This window comes from Rhinolophus ferrumequinum, chromosome 18 (assembly GCF_004115265.2).
Source record: "Rhinolophus ferrumequinum isolate MPI-CBG mRhiFer1 chromosome 18, mRhiFer1_v1.p, whole genome shotgun sequence".
NCBI lineage: Eukaryota > Metazoa > Chordata > Mammalia > Chiroptera > Rhinolophidae > Rhinolophus > Rhinolophus ferrumequinum.
Genome location: NC_046301.1, coordinates 684577 through 712133, shown reverse-complemented (window position 1 = coordinate 712133; position 27557 = coordinate 684577). Strand labels below are relative to the sequence as shown.

The window sequence follows — 27557 nt, the reverse complement described above, 5'->3', positions numbered from 1 at the left end:
CTCCTCCCAACCGCACATCTCGCCCCTGCTACTTTGTCCCTCGTACTGTGCCCTGCTGTCCCTGGGTCAGGCTGGAGAAGCCATTTGAAGTTCTTCCAGCAACGCCAGTTCTAAAAAAGGCCCATGAGGCCCGAGTGCCAGCCGCACCCCGTCCCCGGTACCCTCTTTGTCCTGCCCTAACTTCACTGAAAAACCAGTAAACAGCGTGAAGACCATGCGTGCCTGAAACCACACTTAGAGGCCGGTGTGCTTCAGGTCTGCTTTTCTCTCATCACTTGAAATAAAGCAGGAGAGCAGCGAGGAATGTGATGGCTACGTCAGCATCGGTGGCCACGCACTGTCCGGCCACGTGACCCACTTGGCCAAGCCTGAGGCCACCCTCAGAGCCCGACCCTGTATGGCCTGAGGCCACGACGTGCAGCGCAAGGGTAGAGGTGTAGGCTGAGTGAGCGTGACTGCACGGGGTTCTGTGCGTCAGGCTCTTTGCCTGTCTGTCTGTGGCAAACGTGACGCGGACAGCTGAGCGTGGGAGTCCGGCACCAGGCTTCATCCGATTTACCTTCCTCTCATATCTGCCCTTTGGATGTTTCCATGAGCACCTTCCACTCCAACAACATGGCTGGATTCCCTGGGTTCTAGCCACGAGGAAGGGTCCCTTCTAGGGCACAGGGCAGGGGACAGAGCACCACCCCCTGGTTCCATGCACTTCACTGGAAAATTCGCTGGTCCACCTGGGGAGCATGCTGCTAACAGACAAAAGATTGAAAGGCACACGCATAGACACGCATACGAGGACGTGGAAAACACGGCTGGTGAGCAGGCACTGGGCTGGCAATTAACGGTGACCAGTGGGAAACAAAACACAACAAAATGTCCTCAGAGGCAGGAAGTAGGAACAGAAGGGAACGTTGACCAGGCACCTGCCGTGCCCACGACAGAGAAGGTTCTCCCAGGAGGAACGCCGGGGTCGGGGCTTTCCACGTCCTGCTCAAACTGGCCTTGCTGCCCCTCGGCTCGAGCTTAGGCCACAGGACTCCTTCAAACGTACCAGGAAGCAGGCAGAGGGCTTTGACGCCCAGGCCATCGCTCATCCCCGAGGGTGGTTCGCAGGCCCGTGCCCTGTGGCCGAGCCTTATGCGGACGCCAGGAGGCGCTGGTGGGCAGCTGGAACTCTGGGTTCCCCATCGCAGCAGCACGAAGCCTCAAGTTTCCCCTTTGGGTTAATCTCATCTTTGTGCCTCACGCTCACGCTGGTTTTTTAAAACACATCTACCAAAAGCATGACTACACAAGCCTCCCAAGAGCAAATATTAATTCTCCCAAGACACAGAAAGAAAATACTTTGCCCGCTGCCTCACGAGCAGCGGTTGCTTTCCTCCACCCCCTCAAGCTCAGGAGAAAAGTCAGAGCCTTCCTGGTTATTTCACAGGAGAAGCTTGAGACGCCGAGCAGCCTCTGTCCCACTTCCTCGTCTGCAAAAAGGAAAGGGGTCTCGGTTCTCCCACTTCCATACGCACAACAAGACCAGGCCTTAGGTTCTCTTATAGGACTAGCTCTTTTCACTTATAGCTCAAGATAAATTTCATTTAAAATACATGCTCCTGTCACGTGCCTCTCGTCCCCATCACACCAAAGGCCACGCGCGTGGAGTGAACGCGGCTGCTGAGCCGCTCTTCCTCCGCGTTCTCTACTCAGCAGCGAGCGGTGGACACCCATGTGGCTCATGTTTCACCCAGATCCTCGACGGTTGCCTTAGGAAAGCGACCAGAGGACAAAGCACCGAGTCACCTGCTCCACTTTCTCATCACAAACAGTTATGATTTGTACGGCAGAAACTATCAGATTAAACTACGTGTCCACGCTTCCTCAGCGGGAACGGGTAACTCAGGCCAGGTGTCACCACGTCACGGCCGGTGTCCTCACACTGTCTGCAGGTCCTTTGAGCCATCATGTTCCACTTGCCACCACAGTGGACGCACAAGGCCCCCCGAGAGGGAAAGCTCGGGACAGCGCCGCCCTTCGCGGCCTCAGCCGTAACACGCGCGCCCCACGTCCCCTCCCATGGGTGTCACCCCCGACGTCCCCGGGCGTGGGCCTTGTCACTTAGGCTCCTGTGTGGCTTCCTGTGTTTCCCACTTCGTCTTCCCATTCTCCTGGACACCACGGAAGCCGCTGTTACCTGGGACCGCGGGCAGGTGCCCTGGATGAGCCCAGGACGCCCCGATGGAGCCACGCACCGGGCTTATCAGCTTGGGAGCCAGCGATTGGCCACGTGACCCTGAGCCCTCAGGAGGACCCAAGGCCCCTGCGGCTTCCCTGCCGCGTTGCTTCTCCAGGTTGCCTCAGTCAGGGCTTCCTAGAGAAGGAGAACCAACAGGGTCCGCGCACAGAGACTCACTGTAAGGAGCGCCCACGGGAGTGTGGAGGCTGAGGTCCCGAGGACCGAGGGCCGCAGCCGGGAACAGAGACGCACAGGGGCCGGCCTTTCAGGTCAAGTCCAGAGGCAGGAAAGAGCACGAGTCCCTGCGCCAGGCTGGGGAAGGGGCAGCTGCCTGCGACCGGAGGGGCTCCGTCTTCTCGTCTGTCCCCGCCAGCTCCCTGCGTGAGGCCCCGCACCGTGGGGCTTGACTGTCCTCCATGGACCCCCCGGATGTTCGCCTCATCCAGAAACACGTCACACACGCCCAGCGCTGTTTGCCCGCACATCTGGGCACCTACGCCCAGTCAAGGTGACACATATAACCAATACCACACCAGGATTTGCACTAACATGAGAAAGAAGGGAAAAGAAGAATCTGTCTCATGTTCAAGAAGACCAGAAAAATGAACAGCTCGTTCACAACAATATCTAACCTAACACCCAATCTTCTGAGTAAGAAATCCCAAGAAATAGAACAACTATTGCCAGTTTTAAAACGGGAATGAAAAGGGATGAATTCAGGAAACCAAGAGCAAAGCCGCTCAGATAATTTAGTCTCAGGACACTTCCCACTCTTACAAATAACTGACAGCCTCATCGAGCTGTTGTTCGTGGGGGTTATATTTACTGAGACGTACCGTGCTTGAAACTAAGACCGAGAAGGTCTTAAAACATGACGACCGACACACTGGCGCACCAGCCACTGGCCCTTAGGGCACCGATGTCACACTCGTCGCACCGCCTGAGAGGGCGAGGGAACACAGGCAGTTACGACCTTGGTTGTACTGTGGAAATCGTTCTGACCTTGTGCAGTCCCTGAAAGTGTCTCGGGGACCCCTCAGACGTCGTGGGTCACACTGGCCTGGAGGGAGTAAGTGTGGGGTGACTGAGCAGAAATGCAGTGAAGGTCCTGACGGCTTAACCACTGGACACCAGCTGGACTCCACCCTCCCCGTCACATCCCACATGGCAGCAGAAACACTGATTAGATACCAAGTCGAGAATTCATTAAGTGTGGGATGACAACACATGCAGGTCACCACTGATCCCCAGGATAAGGTGAAGACACATTTGGACTGAAACAGGGAGAACAAAGCAGCCAAGTGTAGTGACTGGAGCAACGTGACACTGGCAGGAGGCGGAGGAATGAAGTATCCAAGTCTGCCAGGAAGCAGTGCCAGGGGCTGGACTTACCCCCCTGCCTGAAACAGTTTTGGAGACATAAAGCACATGAAATGATGGCTTTCGGACACCGCAGCGCAGTGATGCCTGAGACCAGGGAGAAGAAGGGCTAAGGCTGTGACCACCCGGCTGACTGCCCGAGAGAAGTGCAGCAGGGCAGCAGGGGCCCAGCGCTGTTCAGAGGTCTCCTGGGGTCGAGGGAGGTCAAGGCAAGAACCGCTCCCAGGACAATGCTCGAGAAAGAAGAGGACGGCACAGGCAGTGCTTGGACACTGGCTGAGGGGCCTCCCAGGGCAGAGCACTGACCTGGAAGCTGATGGGGGCTCCCCCGGGCTCCCTGCAGCCGGAGGGGCGACCTGGTCACTCCCGGGCGTGGGGTAGCGGCCTCGGCAGCATGGTGCCCTGTGCCGGGGGGACGATGGCTCTTGGCTGCAGGCTTCCCTCGTCCCACTTCACACACCCCAGACAGGGTCAAACTGTTCCCAAGTAACTGCGCCCCAGAAAAAACGTAAGAATAATTCATGGAAGTACAAAATGCCCAACAATCAATAAGGTAAAACTCACTATTTCTGTCACAGGATAAAAATTGCCAGGCATGCAACAAACCAGGGAGACATAAAGCATGATGAGAAAATGCAATAAAAGAAACAGGATGTGGATGACAAAATCGGGAGACAAATGATGTTTCACGAGCAAGAAAGCAGATTTAGTTAAGTAGAAATATTTCAATATATATAGAAAACGCTTCAACATGTTCAATCCTTTTGTGACAACAGGGATAGATCTGGAGGGCATTGTGCTGAGTGAAATAAGTCAGAGAGACAAACACTGTGTAATCTCACTCATATGCGGAATCTAAAAAAAATGAATAAACAAAATAGAAAGCTACAGAGATACTCATAGATACAGAGAAAGCTGATTGTTGCCAGAGGGGAAGGCGTGCAGGGATGGGGATGAAAGACAGTGAAGGGACAAAAATAAAGTAAATCTTGCTTGGACATTTATTCCCATGGTAAGAGGTTAATACTCACCTTTTAAAAACAATGAAAAAATTTTCCATAAAAGGTAGATTCAGAAAGAACTAGTAGACATGAAAACTAAAATGTCTGGGAGTAAAACACCCTAGAGGGGGTTTTACTCTCAGATATTTTAGCTCAAAAGAACATCTTTCCCGATCAAAGGGTGGGCGGTATGAGGGACACCAGCCAGGTCGCATTGAGGCCTGAGGCCCAGCAGGTCCCAAAGACTGAGCGCCCTGGGAGCAGGGACAGGAGGCGTCACTGCACACACAGCGGGACCAGCGAGGGCTCGGGCAGAGGACCCAGCTAGCTGGCTGGGATTTCACCTCAGGTTATCTGGGGTCAGAGTCCACGTTCCGGATTCAGCACAGGACAGTAGCAGACACAGAATTCAGGCCGGAGGCCAGCCCTTGCCCTGGCTGCCCGGTGGTCTTCCGCACGGCAGCTCATGGAAGCACCACAGATTTCTAGTACAAGCGATGTGACAGTTTCAGCCCTTGGCCCAGCAGCTGCGCCCATCTGCTCATGTGGGGACTCGCCCTGGTGACCTGGCTCTAAAAGGAGCATCTCGTGGGGGAAGTGATGCACGAGACCCTTCAGGAGATCGAAAGGACAGGTGGTCACTTGTCACTGAGCTAGGAGGTGCTGGGAGGATGGCTGGAGAGCCCAGGGAGCAGGGCCTCCTCATTACAAATACTGCAGCATGGAACACTTTGGTAAAAGAGGGGAAAAAAGCAAAACTGAGTGAAAGAGATTCTGTGCAAGACACACCAAGGGCTGGACTACACAGCAACGTGTGTGCAAGGACACGGCAGGCACTGTGGTTCTGAGGTTAGAGTGCACTGTGGTGTGGGGGGGTGACAGCCCGGGAGCTGCCTCGGGACAAATCCATCGCCTGCAGAAGACAGACGCGGCTCCTGAGACTGCTGACAAACGGGGCAGCTGAGCAGAAAATACCCACATGTGAACTATGAATGAAGCAAGGGGGAGACCCGGGAATACTCTGAGTCTGAAAGGTCGTCAGCTGTACCCCACTTCTATAGCACCTGGGTGTGCCCAGGGTGGTGGGAACACGCATGTCCAGAGAAGGTAGGGGCAGCTGTCAATCACAGATGGCACTTTAGCCAGCAAAGCACTGGGACAGACAGATTGTCCCTGAAAATCGGTGGTGTTAGGATCTACTGACAGCCCACTGTCCCCGGTGAGGGCTGCTGGCCAATCTTTCAACAGGCCCTGGACAGCCACCAGCCTGCGACATTTGGACAGGTGCCTGTTCAGCAGCACCCTCTCTGTCTCTCTCCCTCAATCTATCTCTCTCTGCACCACACACACACACACACACACACACACACACACACACACCCCTCACCTTCCATAAGGGCAGCAGAGAGCAGATGTTCTGACGAAATCATGGATATGGAGTTTGTTTCATACTCCACCTTAGATAAAAGCATGTTTAAAGACAGTTGAAATAAATATCTTTTCATCCATGAGATATAGTCAAATATCAGATTAATAATTAATTGTCTAAAGTCTTTATTTTGCTTCTTTACAAAACGAACTGTAAGTCCTAAGTGAAGCAGTACAGAGAATCTGAGATAAGTCCAGATAATCTTTATATTTTTCCCTCTTGATAAATATCCAGCTCGGACAGTCTGGGTCAACAGGACCAAGATTAGAAGGTGTGGGGAGCCAAGTGTGGTTAAGTGTCTACTTGTCAAGGGTTGTTCCACAGAAAGCGAGTGTCTGAGTAAGTCACTCCATTTTCCAATGTACAATGTTTCACATTTTACATGCCGTGTCCTCCATGATGTTTGCGACACCATTTAAACCATATCTCTCCTAATTATTCAGTTTGATATTATTTGGACAATAGAGTTTACATCCATTTCTCTACTTATGGGTGAAGATGACTACCCTATATAACAAAACAATTATTTATTGACATCCAGAAAAACCTGAGGAGAATCGGGCAGTGGTACGACGTTTTCTACTGTAAGATATTAAATTGCCTTTGCATATGGGTATAAAACTTTACAGGGAGACAAAGAGACTGCAAATAGGGTGACAGGTTTAGTAGAACATTGTTGGATTTAGACAAATTCGTAGACGAGTATTTTTTTTTTTTTACAGACAGTTGCAGATTTTTTTGAGGCCTGGCCGGGACCATTCCTTACACCATGATGTAACGTGCCAGGAAGTGCGCCTGCAAACTCGTCTGACCTCATGGGATACAATCTCAAAATATGTGCCCTGAGCACTTTAGTAAAAGCCTTGGGTTACTTATCTGAGGTGAATGCTTCTTCAGTTAGAGGAATTTCATTCTACTGTAGATTTTTAAAATGTGAGTCTAGAGTCCACCCCTGGCGGATGCGCTATGCCCTGGAGCAAAATGGTACCTGCCTGACTGTGGTTGTCAGCACAGGGACTCGTTCCAGGACATACCCAGGGAAGTTTACTTTAAAAATTTTGGTGATAAGATGAATAACGAATAGTTAGAAGCAAAATTATTGAATAGAAGCAAATTTTTTAATTCATAGATTCAAAAAGTTACTGTTATCAAGAAAAAAAGAGAAAGGACACAAATTTCCAAATCATAAACGAAAGAGGGGTCATTACTACTGACCCCCTGGATGTCAGAAGGATAATAAAGAAAAACTGCAAACAGCTCTGTCTTCACAAATTTGATAACTTACATGAAACGGACCAATCCCTTGAAAGACAAACTACCAAAACTCACACAAGGAGAAATAAGTAATTTGAATAGGTCTGTATCTATTAGAGTGATTGAATAAATAATTAATAAAATTCAAAAAAAAGCATCAGGCCTATTTCACTGGTGAATTCTACCAAATGATTAAGAAAAAAATACAAATTCTCCAGAATTTCTTCCAGAAAGTAGAAGCAGAGTGCACACTTTCTAACATATTCTATCACGCCAGCATTGCTCAAAAATTGGAGCCAGAGAAAGACACTGCAAGAAAAGAAAACTAGAGACCAGTATCCCTCATCAACATAGATGTAAAAAAGCTCAACAGAATATTAGCAAATTGTATCCAACAGTGTATAAAACGAATTACCTACCACGACCAAGTGGTTTATTCCAAATATGCAAGCTTGTCCAACATTTGAAAATCAATGACTGTAATCCATCACATCAATAGGTTAAAAAATATAGAAGAATCATGTGATTATAGTCACAGAAAAACATATAGAAAATGCAACACCCATTCATGATAACTCGCAGCAAACTAGGCACGGGAGTGGCCTTCCTGAGGGACATCAGCAAGATGGGGAACAGGAGATGAGAGGCTTTACACACACACAGCAGGGGTGTGTGTGCAGAGGTGTGTGTGCAGGGGTGTGTGTGCAGAGGTGTGTGTGCAGGGGGCATGTATAGGGGTGTGTGTGCAGGGGGCACATGCAGGGATGTGTGTCCGGGGAATCGTGTGTAGGGGCGCCCGCCTGGGAACAGGGTGCAAGGCCAAGGCCTCCTGACAGCTCCTAAGACTTTGCACCCAACCCTTCACATCTGAAGCCACATTGTGAAACCACAGACTGCAGATTTGGTCAAGGCCTTAAAATGTTTCTAAAGCCTTTCTCTCCCAGGTTTCCACACTGTGTCCCTTCTTATAATACATCTGTGTTCTTAAAAGCATGAGTGGGATAAAAGTTGGGAAGGAAATATGGTGATGTGGGAGTTTGCCATTTACCGTCCCCTACCGTGAGCGCAGTGTAGCAGGACCCTGAGTGGAACACTCAGTCCCCCTTCCCACCCGAGAGGGGACGGGAGCCCCCTGTCCCCTCACCGTCCTCGGGCCCCATGACCCCTGCACTGAGGCCACTTTCCACCTCCATGTGCTCCGGGTAGGAAAACAGAGGATGGCTTTTACAAGCTAGTCTCTAACTGTAAGTAAGGCAGAGTCTAATCTTTGAGGCAGAGTGAAAATGGACTGCTTTTCTTTAAAATCTGCAGGACTCTGACACCTAGTGGTTCAAGGCTGTGATGCACAAAGAAAAAGCAGCAGCCTGAAAAAGAGAAACACGGCAGCGCCTGCTTTGGGGTGTAGACCCCCGGGGAGCACACGCCCACAAGCCCTGCACCCCAAGGCTTCCTCCTGCTTTGTGGGCACGACCAAGTGGCAAAATGATTCAGGACAGAAACTCGAATCAGACTAGACTGGACCTGAATGGTGTCTGGCCTTGGGAAAACGACTTCAACTCCAGGTACCTCAACTCTCATCCAAAAGGAAGAAAAAACAGCCCCAGACTGACAGTCTGAGCCACGGGTGTCTCACAGCCTAGGCAGGTCACAGAGGGCCAGAGGCGTGTGGGCCGAGGTCACTGGGAATGCCCCGCAGAGGCCGCCGGCCCTGGGCCGTGAACCAGCGCAGAGTGCCCAGCGTGCAGACTCCCCGGGCTGCCCCGCGGCCCTGTTCCACCTCTTCCGATCCCTTCTCACCCGCTCTCCAGGTCCTTGTACAGACCTAGGCCACAGTGTATTTTTAAAACGGCTATCATTTTAAGTCTTCTTTTAAGTAGGACCCTATGAAACGGCTAATATCCACCATTTGTGACCTGCAAAAAAATGGCTGTTAGGGTAAAACCAAACAGCTCCCTCTCAGTTAAAAATCATTGTCTATTATTAGACTTTTACAGGTGAACAAACAGTTTGGGAAAATTATTTTCTGTAGGCTGAAATCATAGCATGATGGTTACTTCACCCCTGAACTTAGATGGGCCCTGGACGGGACTTAGCTTATAAAATATCTCTGCTACAAGCTCCACGGTGCAGCACCTGCAAGTACCTCCAGTAAAAGGCTCTTCCTCTGTGTTTCACATAAGAATTTTATAGAAAATTATATGCTACTGCGGATTTCAAAGACAATTTTGCTACATAGAATCCAAAACTGCTTTCCTTTTTACCATCCATGAAATCGAGAAACAACAAAACCTGTTATTACCAAAAATAAAAACCTCCTAGGCAACAAAGTCACACAATACAAAACTCATCTGATGCTGCACTGACGGCCTCTTAGAAACAGCGGCTCATTTGCTCCGCGTTCTGCTGGTGGACACTTCGGGGCACAGAGAGTGGGAGGTGGGAAGGTGCCGAGCGCAGCTCACAGGCACAGCCGTGCAGCCCCACGACGCAGTGGGATTCAAAGCAAACAAACATACAAAACAAACACAAAATGGAGAACATGACGTCCCTGAACATTCTGACAGATCCCTGAGGTCTTTACAAAGAAAGACCATTTCGAGGGCGTTGTCCCAAACCAGTAACACGTGCAAGGAGCTGGTACCCAGCTGCACACCTGGGAGAGGGCAGGTCAGGAAAGACCCCGGTGGCCAGAAAGCAGAGCAGAGGGTGAGGAGACCAGCTGAGAGTGGAAACGCCTCCATCACAGTAGCAGGGGTCACCACAGCAGCAGCAGAGACAATAGAAAGAGCTGAAAACAGCAGGAGGGCTGGGAATAACGGACCACCCAAGAGCTGGACAGGCTTGAGGGAGGCAGGGATGGACCATGTGGCGAGGGCTGAAGAAATGGTCGGAGGTTGGCAGCGAGGAAAGGGACAGGGTGCCACGAAGTGTGGAGCCTACCCGGAGAATAGCAGAAACAGACGGGGTACAACGGCGGTGAGGGAGGCAATGAAAAGCTGGGATCGAGAAGGGTGGGGGGCAGACAGACACGAGGTGGGAGTCTGCCTATCGCCTGGAATGAGACGACCAGTGAGAAGGGACAGGGGGGAAGGAAGAGAGAGGGAGGGGCGTCGAGCAGTGGCTCAGCCTCGTCACAGAGCGAGGATGCAGGAGAAAAAGAGCGAACCTTGGACCTCGTCAGAAGATGGCCATGGATGGGACAGAAGGAGAAGGTCAAACAGGGACAGAAGTAGAGGGAGAATGTGGGGTGTGGGGTGCTGAGCTGCTGCCAGCCCTTGGTTGCTGACTGTGTGCATGGCCTGTGGATTTGGGGTCTCTTGGGGTGACCATAGCTGACTCTGCACTGTGTTCCCAGGTCTTCCATATAAGCCTTTAGGCACCCCCAGGACTGGAGTTCCCACACCAGGCCAGCCCTCTGGACCCGAGAGTGGCCCCAGCCTTGGACAAGACACCTTATGCGAGGGCAAAGCTGAGGGACTCTACCCCAATCCACTGGACAGGTCCAGCTACCACAGCTGGGTGGGGGGGTGGCGGGGGAGGCTGTTCCAGCAAAGCTGCCCCGAGCAGCCTGGTGTTCAGCTCCCCCTGCAGATGCTGCACCTGGAGTGGAGTCCCCAAGGCCCCTTCAGCCCCAGCGCCCAGGCCAGAGCCTGGGATCCCACCACAGCCTGCCTCCCCAGCGCTCCCTGGGGGCTGCAGTCTGGCTCCTGCAGGCCCCCCATGGTCTTTCCATACCCAGGCTTTCGGCTCTCAGACCTGGGTTCCTTTGGAGTGGTCTTCCTGGGCTGCCTCTCGTACATGCAAAATAAATCTTTGGTTTGCACCCCACTCCCCCAGATGTGGTGACTGACAGAGGCTCTCTAAGCACACTGTTAGTTCAAAAACGGCCCTAGGGAAGGTCGGGAGCCAGGAGGGGAGGGTGGCATAAGGCAGCACAGGTAAGAGCCAGGCGAGAGGCAGTTAATTCAGGTGTGCCAAGCTCTGTGCCATGTTTCACCGCGAGGACTCCACATTCCAGCGGGCAGATCCCAGGGCACAGAGGACTGCACCTGGGGCACAGCCCTGGGTCTGACACGTGCTTCATTGGCTCAGAAACCTTTAGAATTTCCTGACCTCCACTCCGGTGTTATTCCCAATATGCACACGAGATGGCAGCAGAGAATAACTTTCCCAGGTTACATACAAACAGGTGTTATTCCTAAAACTCACACTAGATGGCAGCAGAGAAGAGCGTTTCCTGGTGACTTCCACTCAGGTGTTATTCCAGAGATAGTCAGTAGATGGCAGTAAAAAACAACTTTTCTTGGTGAGCCGCACATGGTGTTAAATCCCAAAATGTACACTAGATGGCAACAGAGACAGGTACTTCTTTCACACAGGTGGGTACGGGATAGTTAATAGCTCACTTTTTATAGCGCATAGAGATGGTCATCAGGAGACAAGAATAATAGTAGTTTCCTGCTCTGGTCCAGAAAAAGGGACACTGACATGCCAAGGATGTCATCTTAGGTGCAAAAAGACCACAGACAGGCTCACTTAAGGTAGAGCTTGACCTTTGTCAAGGAAGCTACAGGCCAAGCACGTGACTTCCTGCTCGCTGACCTTAGTTAGGAATTTTTTTATGCTCATGCCATCCTATGTGGTTATTATCAGTCTCCTGAGCTTGTCAGGTTTAACACGTGGCCCCTTTTCCGTCCACACTTCCCCCTTTTGGTCATGAATCAATCCAAAGGATGCACTGATGACCAAGCTTTTGGTTGGATAGTGTGGTTCCTCGGTGCTGGGCAGGCTCGTCCCTAGGAAGCCTTAGTGTCAGCGTTTGTCTTGCTGAACATTGGACCATTAGGGGTGGGGCAAGACCATAACCTTAGATGGCAATCAAGCCTGAATTATTTATTTAAAAGAAAAGGTGAACAAATGGGAGCAGTCAGATCCTATATGTCTTCATTAAATATATTCTGGATCATTTTTTATCTTTGAGCTATCGTGATCTGAGTCTTTTCTCTGTTTGTTTTTTTGCATCTAGAATAACATTTACAAACTAGGTCCAAGAGCAATAGTATTAAACCAGTAACACTGATTAGGATCAGAAAATGTCCAATATTAGACAAGTATGAGTCTGAGGGGAGCAAACATCCTAGCCAACCCAAGAACCCTTCACATGCATTATCATAATGTTTTATTAAGCTATAATATGTTTTCCTCCCTCATCTACTGCTATTTGCACCTTATGATAAGTTTGGCCAGATGAATGAAGACTCTCTATTGTTTCATGACTTAGGAGGTCTAATTTTTCTTCTAGCCAATTCGTTTCCACAGAAATGACTTCATGGGGAGGATTACGTTCAATTTTCCAATACGTTGCATTTTCAGTATCAACATTGTCATAGGTTTCATTAACCTAGGCAAAATTAATTTGCCTATGATTTCAGTATTACACCGTATTCCCATAGCATTTACTATAAACCTGGTGTTGTTACAATAGAAATCAGTTAGTATGACAGAAGAATTTTCTAAGCCTTCTCAACAAAAATGTCCCTTTCTGATATACCATATATTATTGTTGGGGTGGATACCAACAGGATTGGCCAGGATTGGATGAATTCAGAGTTCCACATAGACTGGGGACATAACCATTCACCTTTCCGATTTCCACAATCAGATAATGAGATGTGTTCCCAATTATTTAATGTGGCCTACCCACTTTACATTGGAAGCACTCAAGTGTCATTGTGTATTAATCTGATTGCTGCCAGTTGTATCACTGAGAACTGTTCAGTTTAAAGTTTAATCGGGGCCCAGGCTGTAAGAACACAACAGTATAAATTAGAATTACCACCTAAAACTTTCTAGAGGCCTGGAGGACAGTCAGAGTTTCATAGATAAATTTTCTGTGCCTCCACTTCAGCTTCTATCTGAATTAATATAGTTAGTAGTCTTTACTGAATTAGGGGGTAAGCACTATTGTGTTCTAATATTTACATATATAAAATTCCTTTCTCAATATTTCTTTTCTACTAACCTTCCTACAGCTTCACTCGTCCTTCTCAGTTTGTCTCCTTTCCCTCATTCAGAAATCATCAACTTACTAGGACAAACGACTTCCTTTTAACGTCTCTCAAAAATACACACCCACATCCCTTTTCTTCCTTCTGCAATAACATTCCTTCTAAATTTCAAAACGATAAAAATAGTATTATTGATAATATAAAAGTTATCTTCTATGCCTTCAGCAATTATTAACACTTAGTCTATATAAATATAGGGTTTGAGGAAAGTCTCAAGAAGTGTAACTATTATTATGACTAGTATTATTAGCAGACAGATAAAGACAATCAAACAAACGGTTATTTTAAGTTCAATATCAATTACGTAGATATACAGGCCTTCTCGGTGTCTTGGGATAACTGTCTACCCCTGATGTCGGCGGCTTCTCGTCCTTGAGGAGTCTTTGGTGTCCCTTCTGACAAGGTTGGAGAGTCTTTAATTGATGTCTTGTTCAGTGGACAAAATCTCCTGGTTGTAAATCGTGGTCTTTGAAGCCATCATCTCCCAGGAGCACACTGTGAATCAGCTGCTAATTTATTAATTTCTTTAAGATAATTGACAAGCCCTTAATAATAATGTACAATTTTCTCTTTTTACTAAGGTTGATTCATACGCCCCTTCACATGGGGTTGTAAGAGACTGTTAGCATGAGAACTGCTATCTTTAGGTCAGGGTTAACAGCCCCTAGCCTGAAACAACATAATTATAAAATTCCAGGATGTGGGCAGTTGCAGCATGGAGACTAGAAGTTCTGTAGCTTATCTTATACTCCTGGTCTCCTTGTCCTGTAGTAAATCTTATACTCTTTGAAGCTATGTAAGTCCTGTAAGTTTATCTAGTACTCTCAGAAGCTATGGAAAGCCTTGAAAATGCTATATAACCCCTTGGCTTTAAGTGTTTGGGGTCCTTGTTAAGACCCGCTGCGTCAGGCAGAGACTCGGACCCCAGCCGGCTGGAAATAAACCTCGCTGTGTGACTTGCATTATTGTGCGGGTTCTCTGTCTGTCTGAGGGGGACAATTCCGGACCTTAACAGGGTGAACAATGACTAATGAGGAGAAACCCGTATTTACCAAAAGGAGTGTATTTCAGGGAGAGAAGCTCTATGAGGAGAACTTTTGGCCAAAGGAGATGAAAAGCTTCTCAAAATTTACCTAATTGAATTTTAACTTACCATTTGTATGTTCTAACAATCCAGAGGACTGGGGGATAAGCACATGAAAATGCTGTAAAATAAGCCAAATATTCCAAATAGATGGTATCATTGGCTCCGGGAAATGAGTCCCTCAGTGACTATGTAACTCACAGGGAATTCTCCAATGGGGGATTATTATTATTATTATTATTATTACTACTATTATTATTATTATTGTAACTTACGTACCATTGAGACTGTTGCTCTCCTGCAAGGAATGGCTCAACCCAGTGAGACCACATACAAATCATGACTAACACGTTTGTGTCCTTGAGATGGTGGCATTTGGATAAAATCCAATTATCATGCCTCAGATGGACCTAAAGGAAACGGGAAATGTCCTTGGGACCCATGGAGTGATTTTCCAGGGTCATATTTTGGACAGATAGGACATCTGCTATATACCGTCTGAGCTACAGTAGGAGGTTTCCAATAATATTATTTACTCCATGAAACCATCTTTCTAAGACTCCAATGTGTTAGCTCATGTACGTGTTGAAGAATAGGTCATTGAGCCCCTATAGGTAAGATCAGGTCTAAGCTATATCTGTTTGTGTCAAAGGTTCCCCCTTTTTGTTGCCATATTTTCTTTTCTTCTTCTGCAGCTATCCATCGGAACTGTAAAAGAGAGTCTTTTATTGATTTAATAGGGAGAAGAAATATTTTGAGATCTGGATAATTTGGCTGTTTATTGCTGCCGGTCTAGTTGCAGTATCAGCTAAATTATTTTCTTTTGCTTCCATGGTGGCAGCCTTAGAACGTCCTGGAATTTTGATAATTGCCAATTGTTTTTGTTGCTGTATGACATCTAATTTAAATTCTGCAACCTGCTTTCCATTCTCCTGGGCTGCCCTGAGGAAGTTAAGAAGCCTTGCTGCTTCCATAATATTTCCAAGTTGTGAGCTACACCAGATGTATGGTAACTGTCAGTGTACATATCGGCTGTTTGGTCTTTGGCTCATCGACAAGCTCCTGTTAGATCAGTTAATTCCCTTTGTTGGGCAGATCTTATTCAGGTAAATAAGAAACGTCAACTTATGTTCACCATGGAAGTTATTGCATATCCAGCTCGGTAGTGTCCCTGTTTATCTTTCAGATAAGAGTCAGCGTAATCAATAAGGGTTTCCTGTAAATCATTCCTAGGAACAAGAAGGGGGTCAGTGAGCAAAACCCAGTTGTGGATGTCTTCTTCTTGTGAAGAGGTTAATAAAGTTGCTGGGTCAGACTGTTACACTGACTTCAAGTAGTATTTGGCGCAGAAAGCAAGGGTGCTGTATAAGAAGCCAGTCGGCTGACAGAAGTGTTGAGTTCAGTAAGGATTTAACAGAATGAGTGACACAGACAAAGCAGCACCTATAACTATCTCTGTTTGCAGAACATGACTGTAGCAGAGATGGCTGTCATGCAGGGGACAGCCCTTTAACTACTGTGTTTAATTGTCTAGGCTTCTTCAGCTTCTTTCCTTCAGGGTTCCATTGGGTTGGATCAGACTGACCTGGTTTTAATAAGATATATAGAGGCTGAGCCTTAATGAAAAATTTGGAACTTAATTGAGACAGCATTTAGTTAGACCGGGAATCCTTTAAGCTGTTTTTGTTCTTTGAAGAGGAAAGGACATTATTCCTCTAAGTCTAGGTTAATTAGTGGCCTATCTTTAGATATTAGATAACCAAGGTGTTTTATTTGGTGCAAACCGAATCAAAGCTTGTTGTTTGAGTCCTTCTGTCCTTTATGACTAGCTATTGTAATAGGTAAATTGTGTCCTCTTGGGAATCTAATGTATCCTAGAGCATAAGAGTAAATCATCCACATATTGGATTAGAGTAGAATTTCTAGGAAATTCAACACCATTCAAATCAGCTTTTAGTATCTGAGAGAAATAGATGGAACTCTGTATACCCCTGGGGCATTACTGTCCAACTAAACTCTGATCTTCCCAGGTGGAAAAGCAAAGAGGTATTTCCTGTCCTTTATTTTACAGGAATGCTGAAAAAGGCACTACATAAATCTATCACTGAAAAATATTGGCAGTACACACTGGAATAGCTGATGAGAGTGTATGTGGGTTTGGAAACACAGGATATCTTTATAGCTCTGGGATCCTGTGCAAATCTCCATCCTTTCCCATTGGGTTTCTTTACCGGAAGGATGGGAGAATTACAGGCGCTCACACATGGAATTATAAGCCCCCCTTTTAAAGGTAATCGTGTATATAATGAGCTAATTCCAACTAGTGTATCAGGCCTTAAAGCATATTGGCAAATATAAAGTAGAGGCAAAGTATTATCACTAGTTATTTAAATAGGAGTGGCTGACTTAATCTTGCCAACATATGTACTGGAAAAACCCTAAAGTTGTATTGTAAAATCCTGTAACAACCATTTAGTCAATCTCAAGACTAGTTTCCTCTCATGTAGTTTCTTTTAAAATTATTATTTTTCCAGTCTGATTCATTTAGTTCTAAGTACATTCACCCTTCTGGGAGAAGGACATGTGAGCATCGTTGGTTAGAAGTCTCACACCATCAGGTGACTTGGGGCAGATTTGAGTAGTAAAAATATGTTGCCCCTTAACATTTCCTAGTTGGAAGGGAGCAGGTTCTGATTTAAAAAACCCAGACATTGGTTGATTAGATATCCCTACCATTTGTAGGGAAGCTTTACTCCAAGGGAGAGGGCAACTTAGCCAGGTGGTGTTAACAGAGAAAGTAGCCCCAGTGCCCACAGGCCCTTTCATGGTGATTTCAACTCATTCTAAAGGCTTAGGAAGAAGGGGAGATGCCCTCAGGGTCCTTGGAGCAGCCCTATGCTTGCTTCTGTTTCTTTTCTTTTTCTAAATCCCATTTTAGTTTTCCACAATTCTTCTTAAGGTGACCTTTTTACAATAAAGGCAGAATCCTCTACAGGAGGTTCCCTGGCAAACCTTTAGTAATTCTGTTGCTTTGCTCTCAGAAACCAGTAAGTGCATTAATTGGAATAAATCAGAAAAGCCAGGATCATGTGTTCTACAGTTAATTCAACTTCCTTTGTGAATTTATCAGGTTCCTACAGAGGGTTGGGAGAATCTTTAGTAGATTCCTTAGTCCTGTTTGTACACAATTGCTGGTTTCCCTCCACCTAAGACCAGCTTTTCTCTAAAGGGAGGTGCAATAGAGGTGAAGAAGAGAGAGAGAGAGAGAGAGAGAGAGAGAGAGAGAGAGAGAGAGAGAGACACGGAAGAAAAGGAGAGCAAGTCTGGATAAGTAAAACACACATTAGGACAGCCAGAAAAGATGGAAAAGTGGGGTGTTGGCAGTGAGCAGCTTCGGAAACTTGTAGTTCAGAAACAGTCTGTAAAATTTCTTCTTAACTTACCGGAGAGCAGAACGTCTCTCTGTACCATCTCAGAGGCTTCTATTTGCCGGTTAAGGTAAGTAAGCCTCCCATTTCATTCAGTTTCATTTTTTTTAAGCCAGCTTTTTCTAATTGTGCACACAAAAAAATTAATTTAGATGTTATAAGAGCTCCGTTTTGGCCATCTTAAGTTGATATCACTTCTAGTTAAATCTTTCCATTTCTGTAAGTATTTCCAAGACTCCCAGGAACTGTACATCTGCAGGTGCATTAATTGGGCTGGGGGCTGGGAGCTTGTCGGTCTTGGAGGCACTATTCTCCATGTTAATTTTTAGTTTTCCTTTGAGATCTGCAGAGTCTGAACAAATTTCTAGTGATACGTGTAGTGGGTTGAAGTGTGCTGCTTATGGGTTGAGCTCCAAGGGGTTGTCACCTCCCAAGTCGCTTCAACCCTCTTACGTGCCTCGGTTTCTCTCCCCGGCTGTCTAGTACAACCGTGAGGCCTTGGAGCGCTAGGTAACCAGCCTTTATGTGCACGTCCCCAGACGAGTCAAACATTTAATTGCAGTTGTGTTGGAATTCCCTGTGGGGCGACTGCACGTTTTGAGGAGTCCCCTCAAACATCTCCACAAAGATTCTTAGTCACTAAGGAATCTCCAGCTGGAGGGAGTAAATGCCCCTTTTCTTGAGAGCTGAACAAGCTCAGACTCATTTATTCAGCAAAAGGTTCGCTTCAGATTCACAGTAAGCAATTCCCACATGAAAAGCCAAAATTACAACCAGCCACCCATTATTTTTCTCCTGTTCCTGAGGCAGCTCAACCCTTAACCTGGAACATCACCTCAAGGATTTTATAAGAAACCAAACAGCTCAGATAAGGTCAGGGCCTCCCACCTTAAAACAGGGAGGTCCGAAATTCCACGAAAAACTCACCCAAGTTCACCTGCTGCGAAGCAGGGAGCCGGTGGGGCTCAAGAGGCCCTGCTGGGACCTAGAACAGCACGCAGGTCCGCAGGGTGGTCCTGGGTGGGCTGCTTTGGGATCCTGCCAACTACACCAAGTAACGTCCACGAAAAAACATGCAGCCTGAGAGAAAGCTTGTAAGTTTATTTGAGTCAAACTGATGACAGTTGCCAGGAAGTAAAATCTCAACGGATTGAGAAAATGCTCCACAAAATGGCAGTTTGCAGCTTATTTTATACATAGAATCAAAGGAGGACGATTACATGAAATCCACTGGTGGTAGATTAAGGGGATGGGAGAAAGCAAAGCGGGGAAATTTCTGGGATTGGATAAAAGTAAATTGGAGAGACAGGTACTTCTTTCACATAGGAGGGTACAGGATAGTTCACTTTTCACAGCACATAGAGATGGTCATCAGGGGGAAAGAATAACAGTGAGGGATTCTGTAGTTTCCTGCTCTGCTCTGGAAAAAGGGATCACTGACATTCCAAGCAGGTTACCGTACCTTAGGTACAAAAAGGCTATTGGCTCACTTAAGGCATAAATCAACCTTTGTCAAGGAAGCTACAGACTAAAGATGCGACTTCTCTGCCTTCTGAGCCCTCATCCGTCAAGGGATTTCTGGTTGAGGAGTACGTACCTGTGTGACTTCCCAAGTCGTCAGACACAAGCCAAGAGGGAAAGCTTCAGAGTGGATCATAAGCGCCACAGAGACGGCAGTAAAAGGCTTATGTTCTCTGGGCCGTTACACATAATCCTCAAGTTTTTTGAAACAAACTATAAGGTTACTTTTTATGAGCAACGCTACTAAGAGTCAAAGCAAAACTTGGAGAATGAAATGCTGTCAGTAGAGAAAGGTAATGAGGCCCATTAGGGAATGTTTGGGGATTCCCATGGTGACATTTGTTTCTGATTTTATACATATAATAATACTTTTCTCTGGGTTTTAAAAAGCTTTAAGAAAGGAAATAAACCAGATTAATTTTGTTTCCAATTTGTGACATCCAAAGACATATTTTCTAGTTTCTACAGGCCAATCGAAACAGGAAACAGGTGTTTACGATAAGCCTTTAAGTCCCTGCCCATTTGAATTCCTCTTGGGGCCTGGAGACATTTTAATAGTGTAAGATCCCAAATAGCTCCTATTCTTCTCCATACCTGGGAATATGTACTTTTCCTTGACAAACGGCCTATTTTACATCAACAATAGTCTACCATTTTCTCAAAGTACAGATAAGAGATACACAAAATTTGGTATTTTATTTAAATGCCCCTCAACTTCCTCTTAACACAATGGGTAGGGTCGTGTGATGTGTTTGCCAACACCGACCGCCAAGCACAGAACTCAATGCTGATCGTATCTACCTGGAGACAGAGCACAGGTCTCTCAGGGTAAGGGCTCAGTCCCACAAGGCTTCTGCTTGTCCTCCACACTTTACATGCCAATCAAAAGTCCAGGTTGTCACCTATGCTTCTGACAGGCTGGCTCTAAACTGGAGGTTCCCGCGACCCCCTCCTCCGGTTCAGTTATAATCTGCTTGAGTCACAGAACTCAGAGGAACATCTGTCTACTCTGACCCGTCCATCATGAAGGATACACGTCATCATGTGGTGACCAGCCAGATGGACACAGGACCAGGTGTGTGGGAAGGGGTACGTGGCCTCAGTGCCCTCTCCAGACACCACTCTCCCATCTCCACACGGTCACCAGCCTGGAACCCCCCGGAACCCGTCCTTTTGGGTTTCTCTGGAGGCTTCATCACACAGGCGGCACTGATGAACTCAATGGCCATTGGCGACGGATTCGGCCCCAGCCCCTTGCCTCCCCACCCCCACCCCACCCCCGGAGGTCACGGGTGGGACTGCGACTCCTGGCCACCAGCCCCATTCTTAGCTGCTTCCAACAGTCACCGGGCAGCACACGCAGGTGGAAAGGGCCTTGTTGGGACTAACGAGACGCCGGTTCGCCTCTACGGTCTGAAGCCATTTCTGGAACTCAGGACAAGAGACCAAATATTGTAACAAGAGGGTCCTGTTGCTCTTTCCCTCAGGAAGTGCCAAGGTGGTGGCTCTGTGAGAACTGGAGAAAGGTCAGGTACACCCCGCCCCGCACTCAGGGTCACCGCACCGTCGTCTAACGTCACACGGCTCTGTTCTCCTTTCCCTCCTATTCATGTTCCTGGCAGTTACCAGCATTTCAAAAGGCAGCTCTTAGATGCAGTCTGTGTTTTCTGTTCTGATCAATAAACTGGGTCTTGGAAGTTTTCATTTTGTCCCAATACATATGCCACATGGCACCTGTTTTCCCATCTGGTGACTCTGGCATGAGAGTCACAAACCCCAGTTTAAGACTTGTGGTTTCCTGTCACCTGTGCTTGGCCATACCCCCAGTTTCTAGATTTTTTTGAAGCCAGAATTGAAACACTGAGAAATACGCTGGGGCATCTGCGGGTGTGTCCTGGGTGCCATGGCCTCGGGGCTGAGCCGGCCCTGCTGCTGCTAGCTACACTGTCCTCACCCCCAAACCCCCACGTTCCCGCTTCTCATTTACTAGCAATCCTCAAACTGAAAGTAAACCTTTGTTTTTCTCCTTTTGCATAGCAACAGGAAGAGTCCTGAGGGGCAGGGATCAAATTTTTCTGTTCACCCCAGAGCTCAACACAGAGCCAGGCCTATACCACATCCAGTTGCTGGATAAAAACAGAAGCAAAAAGCAAGTTGTCTTTCTGTTGGCTTATCTGTCACCTCGTGTCCTTCGCATGTCATCTTCCGTCTTTTGAAATCACAGCTTAGTGATAAAGAAGAACAAATCACTGTGGCCACATTTCACACTTGTACAGTTTATTTAATTAAATCAGCCATTATACACATTGCAGCTATGTATTGTTAGGGTTGTGTTTTCTCCATTAACTAATACATGCCCTCATAGATACAGTCAATTAGTGTCATCACCATGGGAAAAGATGCTGACTCAGCAACTGAAATTCACTTCTTCTCACAGTATTCAAGTTTCTCAATTACACAGCAAAAATCAGAACCAAAAAAAGGTGAATAACCATTATGTTGTTACACAGACATCATCTGCACTGCAAACCACACGACAGAAATGCATTTCTTGAGCTCCAGTGAAGGTCTGACGAGAAGACCCTGGTGCGTCTCGGAGAGTTCCGCCATGGGCCTCTCATTTTGGCGGCCAAAGAATGTTTACTTCCTATCGAACCACCCAGAAGGGCGAGCATGAGGCTTGGAGACCTGGCTTGTGGGGCATCTCCCTCCTGGGACATTCTCTCTTGGCAACGCTACCTGAAATGACGAAGTGGCACTGTGTGTCACACTGGTTTGTGACATTCAGAGCAATGAGTCATTTTTGCACAACAGGAAAAGACCAGCTAGAATTGGGAACTGTTGCATCTGGGAGGACAGACTCCGGTGTTTGTTTTGAATTTCATCTTCATCGAATATACTTTCCTTTAACAAATAACTGATCCAAATGTATACTGTTTATATGAATATATTTGTGACTATATATGTTAAAATGCTACACAGCTTCAACCACTAGAGGAGTGAGGAACAGGGCGTGGAAATCGCTCAGATGACTGACATCCCTTCTTTGAAATAAACACACAGGAAAGTGCGCAAATACACTTAAGGGTTTTCAAGGGAGCCTAGAATTCAAATAAATAAACCAAAAATTTTAACCAAAACCAAATTTTTAAGGATTTCTCAACCTTGTCTGCAAGCTAAAGACAGACCTCGCTCGCTGAAAACTGAGAAGTGCTTGCTCGGGGTGAAGAGAACGAAAACCATCAATGTGACCAGAAGAAGGTTCTGACTGCGGCTTAGGGTTTTAAATGCTACATGCGGGTATCAGCGAAGACAATAAACCCGGAGAAAAGGGAGGAGACCGCCCCACCCGGTGAGGGACTCCGTCCTCGGTGTCCTGGGCGAGCCTGCTGCCGATGCGCCGTCCCCAGTGCAGTGGCCTGAAGGAAGGGTGGCCAGTAAGACAGCGTGGTTGAAAGCAGCCGTGAAAGCCAGTCACTACAGCAGTCGCCGCTTTCTGCAACGCCCTGCCAATGCGTCCCGCCATGAAGGACCCCGTGTGCTAGGAGGCCACCGGCCGTGGCTGCTAGCACCTGAATACCTCACTGCTCCTGGCCTCTGCTCCCTTCCGCCGCCTTCAGCCTGGCTGCTGTCACAGCTGACAGCAGGGCAGCAGCACGGGCTCAGTTTGGGTGGGTCCCCGGGGCCATCACACCATCCGTAAGTAGGAGTCACGGCTACGCTGAAGTCCTAAGGGCATGGTAGGTCTGAAGTGCTTCTTCTGAGGAGAAGTGTATTGTCATTCGCTTGTGTGAGCAGTATCTTAACTAAGCACTGCGCAGCCATGTCTGCAGGCCTTTCCCCACGGGGCCCAGTGTGGACATGGCAGGCAGTGGCTGGAGTCCTAACCTGTTCACTGACCGTTTCGGCTATGTACACTGGCATGGGCGTCCCTTCGAGGGACCCCTTACGTCGTCACTGGAAGAGGTCTGCAGCGAGGGCGTCCTGGTGGGCGGGTCCCCCGGAGCCCGTGCAGGAGCAGGAACAATGGAGGGGCCAGTTCCCAGGGCAGCACACACCCCACGAAGTCGTGGGGACGGCACCCCACCCGGGAGGAGGGATACGATCTTTGGTCACAAATTAGCTTACAGTTAAAGAGGGTGGACAACTAACCAAATGCAGCCAGAAGTGTTTGCTAAAAGTGGAAGCGCCCAGCACCCACTGGGCCCCTGAGGTCCCTCTGCGGACGAAGGGGGTGCATACAAGGGGGGCCCTGCAGTCAGGACGAGCAGCCCTCACTCGGCCTCCGGCTACACGTCGCCCTCACAGAAATGCCGCAGGAGGCGCCGGAGGTCGTGCCGGAGGTCGTCCTGCCCCAGGGCTTCTGGCACGTCCTCCAGCTGCTCCAAGGACACGCGTGTCCCGTGCTGGTCCTTCACCACAGCCCTCTTCCGTGTGCTGGCTTTACTCATCGTTGTCCTGGAGGGAGGCAGACAAGACAGTCAGGCTCCTCTTCCCAGCATACAGTGACCACATGTGGCTCCTGTCTGATCGCGGTCACAGCTTTTAAAGAGCTGGGCTCGTCCTGGAACCCTGATTCCACGCGGACTTATGACCGGCCCAGGGTCGTAGTTTTAATTGAATTAGCACCCCCGGCTTCCAGCTTCATGCTAGTCACCTCCCACTCAGTCCCCAGTGTTCTGAGAGCTTTCTCTAAACTGGGGTACTAGTCTGTCAACACGGAGGAAGGTGGCCGAGAAGGAGGTCTGGGCCACCTCTGAAGCTTGACCTGGAGACGGTGAGGAAGGGACAGGCCAAGGGGGGGGACACCTGACAGCCCTGCCAGCCCCTCGGAGCCCCATGCACTCTGCCCATCTCACATCTCCTGCTGCCCTCTGGGCTCCCTCAGCAGCCTGGTGATGATCTGGAAAAGGGGCTAGGACGGCTTTGTTCTATTCTGTTCCTGTCTCCTGACTTGAAAACCATGACAGGGTGATTAGTTCACTCTCAGTTCTTCTCACTGCCTACTTGTCAATTACAAGTCTCCATGCCACAAACATGCAGTGAGCGAGCTTTGTGTGCCAGATCCTATAACCACCATCAAGGAAACTGCATCGCAGAAAATTTAAGCCATGCTCCAGATGGAAAATCCCACCATGAGTGAGCTGTGAAGCCGGGAGTCTAAGGTCCCAGCATCGGGTCTGTGAGCACTGTCCATGCAGCCACACGCCAGGCCGTGAGGACACGGTCCATTTCTGCAGCGTCACCCAGCACTGTCCTCAGGGAGCCTCAGGGTCCCCAGCGGTGGCCCTGCCCTGGGCTACGTCCTCACGCACCCTCGGCACTTGTGAGGCTCACCCTGAGTTTTAAATGGTTTGTTTCGGCCAAAACGCTGCCAGGTCTCCTCTGGCTGCCTCGTCTCCTTCTTCTCTGTGGCCTCTCAGCCCTCCTTTCCTTCACTGCTACGCAAACTGTTATCTGAAAGCAAACTTAAACTTGTTCCTCTTGATCAAAAGATCAAATTTGGTTCCGATGGCTGGAATCAGATCCTGGGTTTCTAACTATTCAGCATTCTAATTTATTTTTTCTCCAAAATGGGAACTATCTGACTCTTTCTGCCAAGAGCTAGTAGGAACCTCGATGGCTTTGGCCTTGGGGCTAAGCTTCCATGACAGCACCCTCGCTGGAGGTGTGGGTCCACATGTGTGATGAATGTGTGACGAATGTATGTGTGTGTGTCACTCGGCGATGGGACTTACTCCTCTGTGTCCTGGGAGCAGGGGACACGCTAAACACCTCCACAAGGGACAGGGCACAGCCATGTGTATCCCAGTAGGGCCCCTAATCAAGCAGCTGTGGGGCTGGGTTGACTTTCTGCATTCCTGGCCTCAAATTTACTAGCCGGAATTGAGAATTTCGGAGCCCCTGTCTCCAACCCTGTTCCACGGGAAGGTCCAGTGATGCTGGGGTGAGCGTGGTGACCTGAGTGACCGCACAGGAGACTCAACAGTTCAGAGTACAAGCGCTCTAGCCTCCACTCAGGGAGCGTCTGCAGATCTGTGTCAGAGTCACCACGGCTGCTGGTTATTATATCATTGGAGGGCAACCCCGTGACAGAGGTTTTCATTTCACTGTTCTAAGGATGTTTTACAAGCTAAACATGGCTTTGCAGAGTACATTCAGTGACAATCCTTCTCTTCGAGTGAAAAGCACAATAGTAACTTCAATTTCCATTGGGTCATTTTGCTGCAAAGCTGGAGCATTTTATTAATACTCACAGTGCTGCCAGCGGCCCAAAGAGAAGTGGGAACAGACCAAGGCAAGATGCCCAAGTTTACGGATCTCACAGTGACGGGGACGGGGCAGCTGGGGGAGCTGCACACAGTCCCCGTTCCCATGCGCAGAGGCAGGCTGCCTCCTGCTTTCAGACACTTTCTGACTTACAAAAGCCCCTGGTTTCAGCATCACGGGGCAAATCCAGGCTCACGCTCGCATTACAGCCCATTCACGGAGAGGCATGAAACAGCCTGAAGACAAACGACGGCGTGTGCCATTAAAGAAACGATTTACTGAGCCTGAGCTGAGGCAGCAGGCACAAGACTCATTCGTGAGCAGCTGACTAGATCTCTCTTCCTGTGCTCTCCAAATATGTCACCAGAGGACACCCAGCTGGCTGGCCTCAACAGAACTGGTGACTTACTGAACCCCAGGGGGTGACGGTGGGCACAGGTGCCCACTTGCAGTGTGACATGCTGACACGTCTGCCACCTGACAAAAGTCTTGGGGGGAAGGGTTGGGCAGTTGCCCAAGGGGCTTTAAGGTGTGTGCAGGGGCTCCATTTTTCTTTCTTAAAGTTGGAAAGCTTTCAAATTGTTAGTTGACACAATCCATGCTAACGCAAACCTTTTAATTACTGATCCATCCTCTTTCAGGATTTCATTCTCTACTAAAGTGGGAAAGTGCACTTTCATGTGGCTACCTGTGTAACTCAAAGCCTGAAGCGAGAGAGAAGAAACAAGACAAACCATCATCAACCACGAGCTTTAACACAATCTACTGCTTGGCTTAACTGACAGTCAGTGTGAAATATATACTGGGAAGGAGACACCGTTCTCAGGAGCAGACCTAAGCACTGAGTTTTACTTAGATCTGCCGCATCTGGGAAGGACACTGGTTCTATACCTTACAGGGGCTGCAAACCAACACCCGTACTGTTGGCTTTTAATTTCCTCCTTACCTCACCCCTCTGATTTATAGTGGAAACTCGTACAACAAATGCAATGACCAGAGGCAAACGTGGGTAACAAACAACTCAGATTGTCCAAGGTCATTGGTTGCCGTAATGGGAAGAACTAAAAGCATTTGAATAAGGTATGCTTTCACTCTCCCAGCGCATTCAGATATAAACAATTTCAATGCTCACTGCGGGTGTGGAGGCGGCACGAAGGGAACGTCTGCCTCCACAGTGTGTCAGTAGGAGAAGCGTTTTGGGTGTCTTCGCACACACCCCACACCCCTTGTCCAAACCCTTGGGGCTAGATGTGTTTCAGAATTCAGATTACTTTTCCTTTTGGACTTCAGAAAAGTAATACGATGTAAATAGTGTATATTCTAATATCCCAGGTGGGATAGGGACAGAATCCTGCAATCACATCCATTAATACATCAACAGCAAAACATAAATATTCGGTCTAGGCGGGATAAAAAGACATGTCGTTATAGCTCCATGTCACTTCACAGTAAGTTTTATTGCTATATTAGCTTGCTACTAACTTTTGGTTGGTAAAATTGGGTGTGGTTTTCAGAATTTTTGGATTTGTGAATCGTAGTAAGGGTTTGTGGATCTGTGACTGTAGACCCATTTACTAGAAATCAGAACTTAATTATAAATGCTCCTTTTATTTATGGTATAAAATATACCTGCATTCTCTTTAATGCCTATCACTAGAAATATCTGAGAATATTCGCTAACAAAGATAACCTGCAATGTCTTTATTTCTTTCCCTTCCTAACTAGGAGTGCAAGTACGCCAGGGTCTTTTAAGCAAGATGTCTGATCGTGCCAGGCTCCTGATTCTGACTCAGCTGAAGTGAAGCTGGTCATCTAGATTCTGAAAAGCTCTTACGGAGACACCGATGAGTGCCAGAGGTTGAGGACGTACTACTTCACCAAACAACTTATTCAAACAGGAA

General features: G+C 48.0%; 1 protein-coding gene across 50 annotated transcripts in view; it reads right to left on the bottom strand.

Moving 5' to 3' along the window:
• Window positions 1-21646: 21646 nt before the first annotated feature.
• Window positions 21647-27557, bottom strand: part of ANK2 (ankyrin 2) — a 382806-nt gene continuing 376895 nt past the window's right edge. For 15 of the 50 annotated variants that reach the window (XM_033133572.1, XM_033133577.1, XM_033133570.1 and 12 more), the window contains one exon: window positions 23878-26360. In XM_033133572.1, the coding sequence (XP_032989463.1) occupies window positions 26214-26360 (147 nt within the window). In that variant the 3' untranslated portion in view covers window positions 23878-26213. Of the gene's footprint in view, window positions 23845-23876; window positions 26361-27557 lie in introns of those variants that run through there. The other 35 variants (XM_033133597.1, XM_033133588.1, XM_033133587.1 and 32 more) reach the window with 5 other exon arrangements.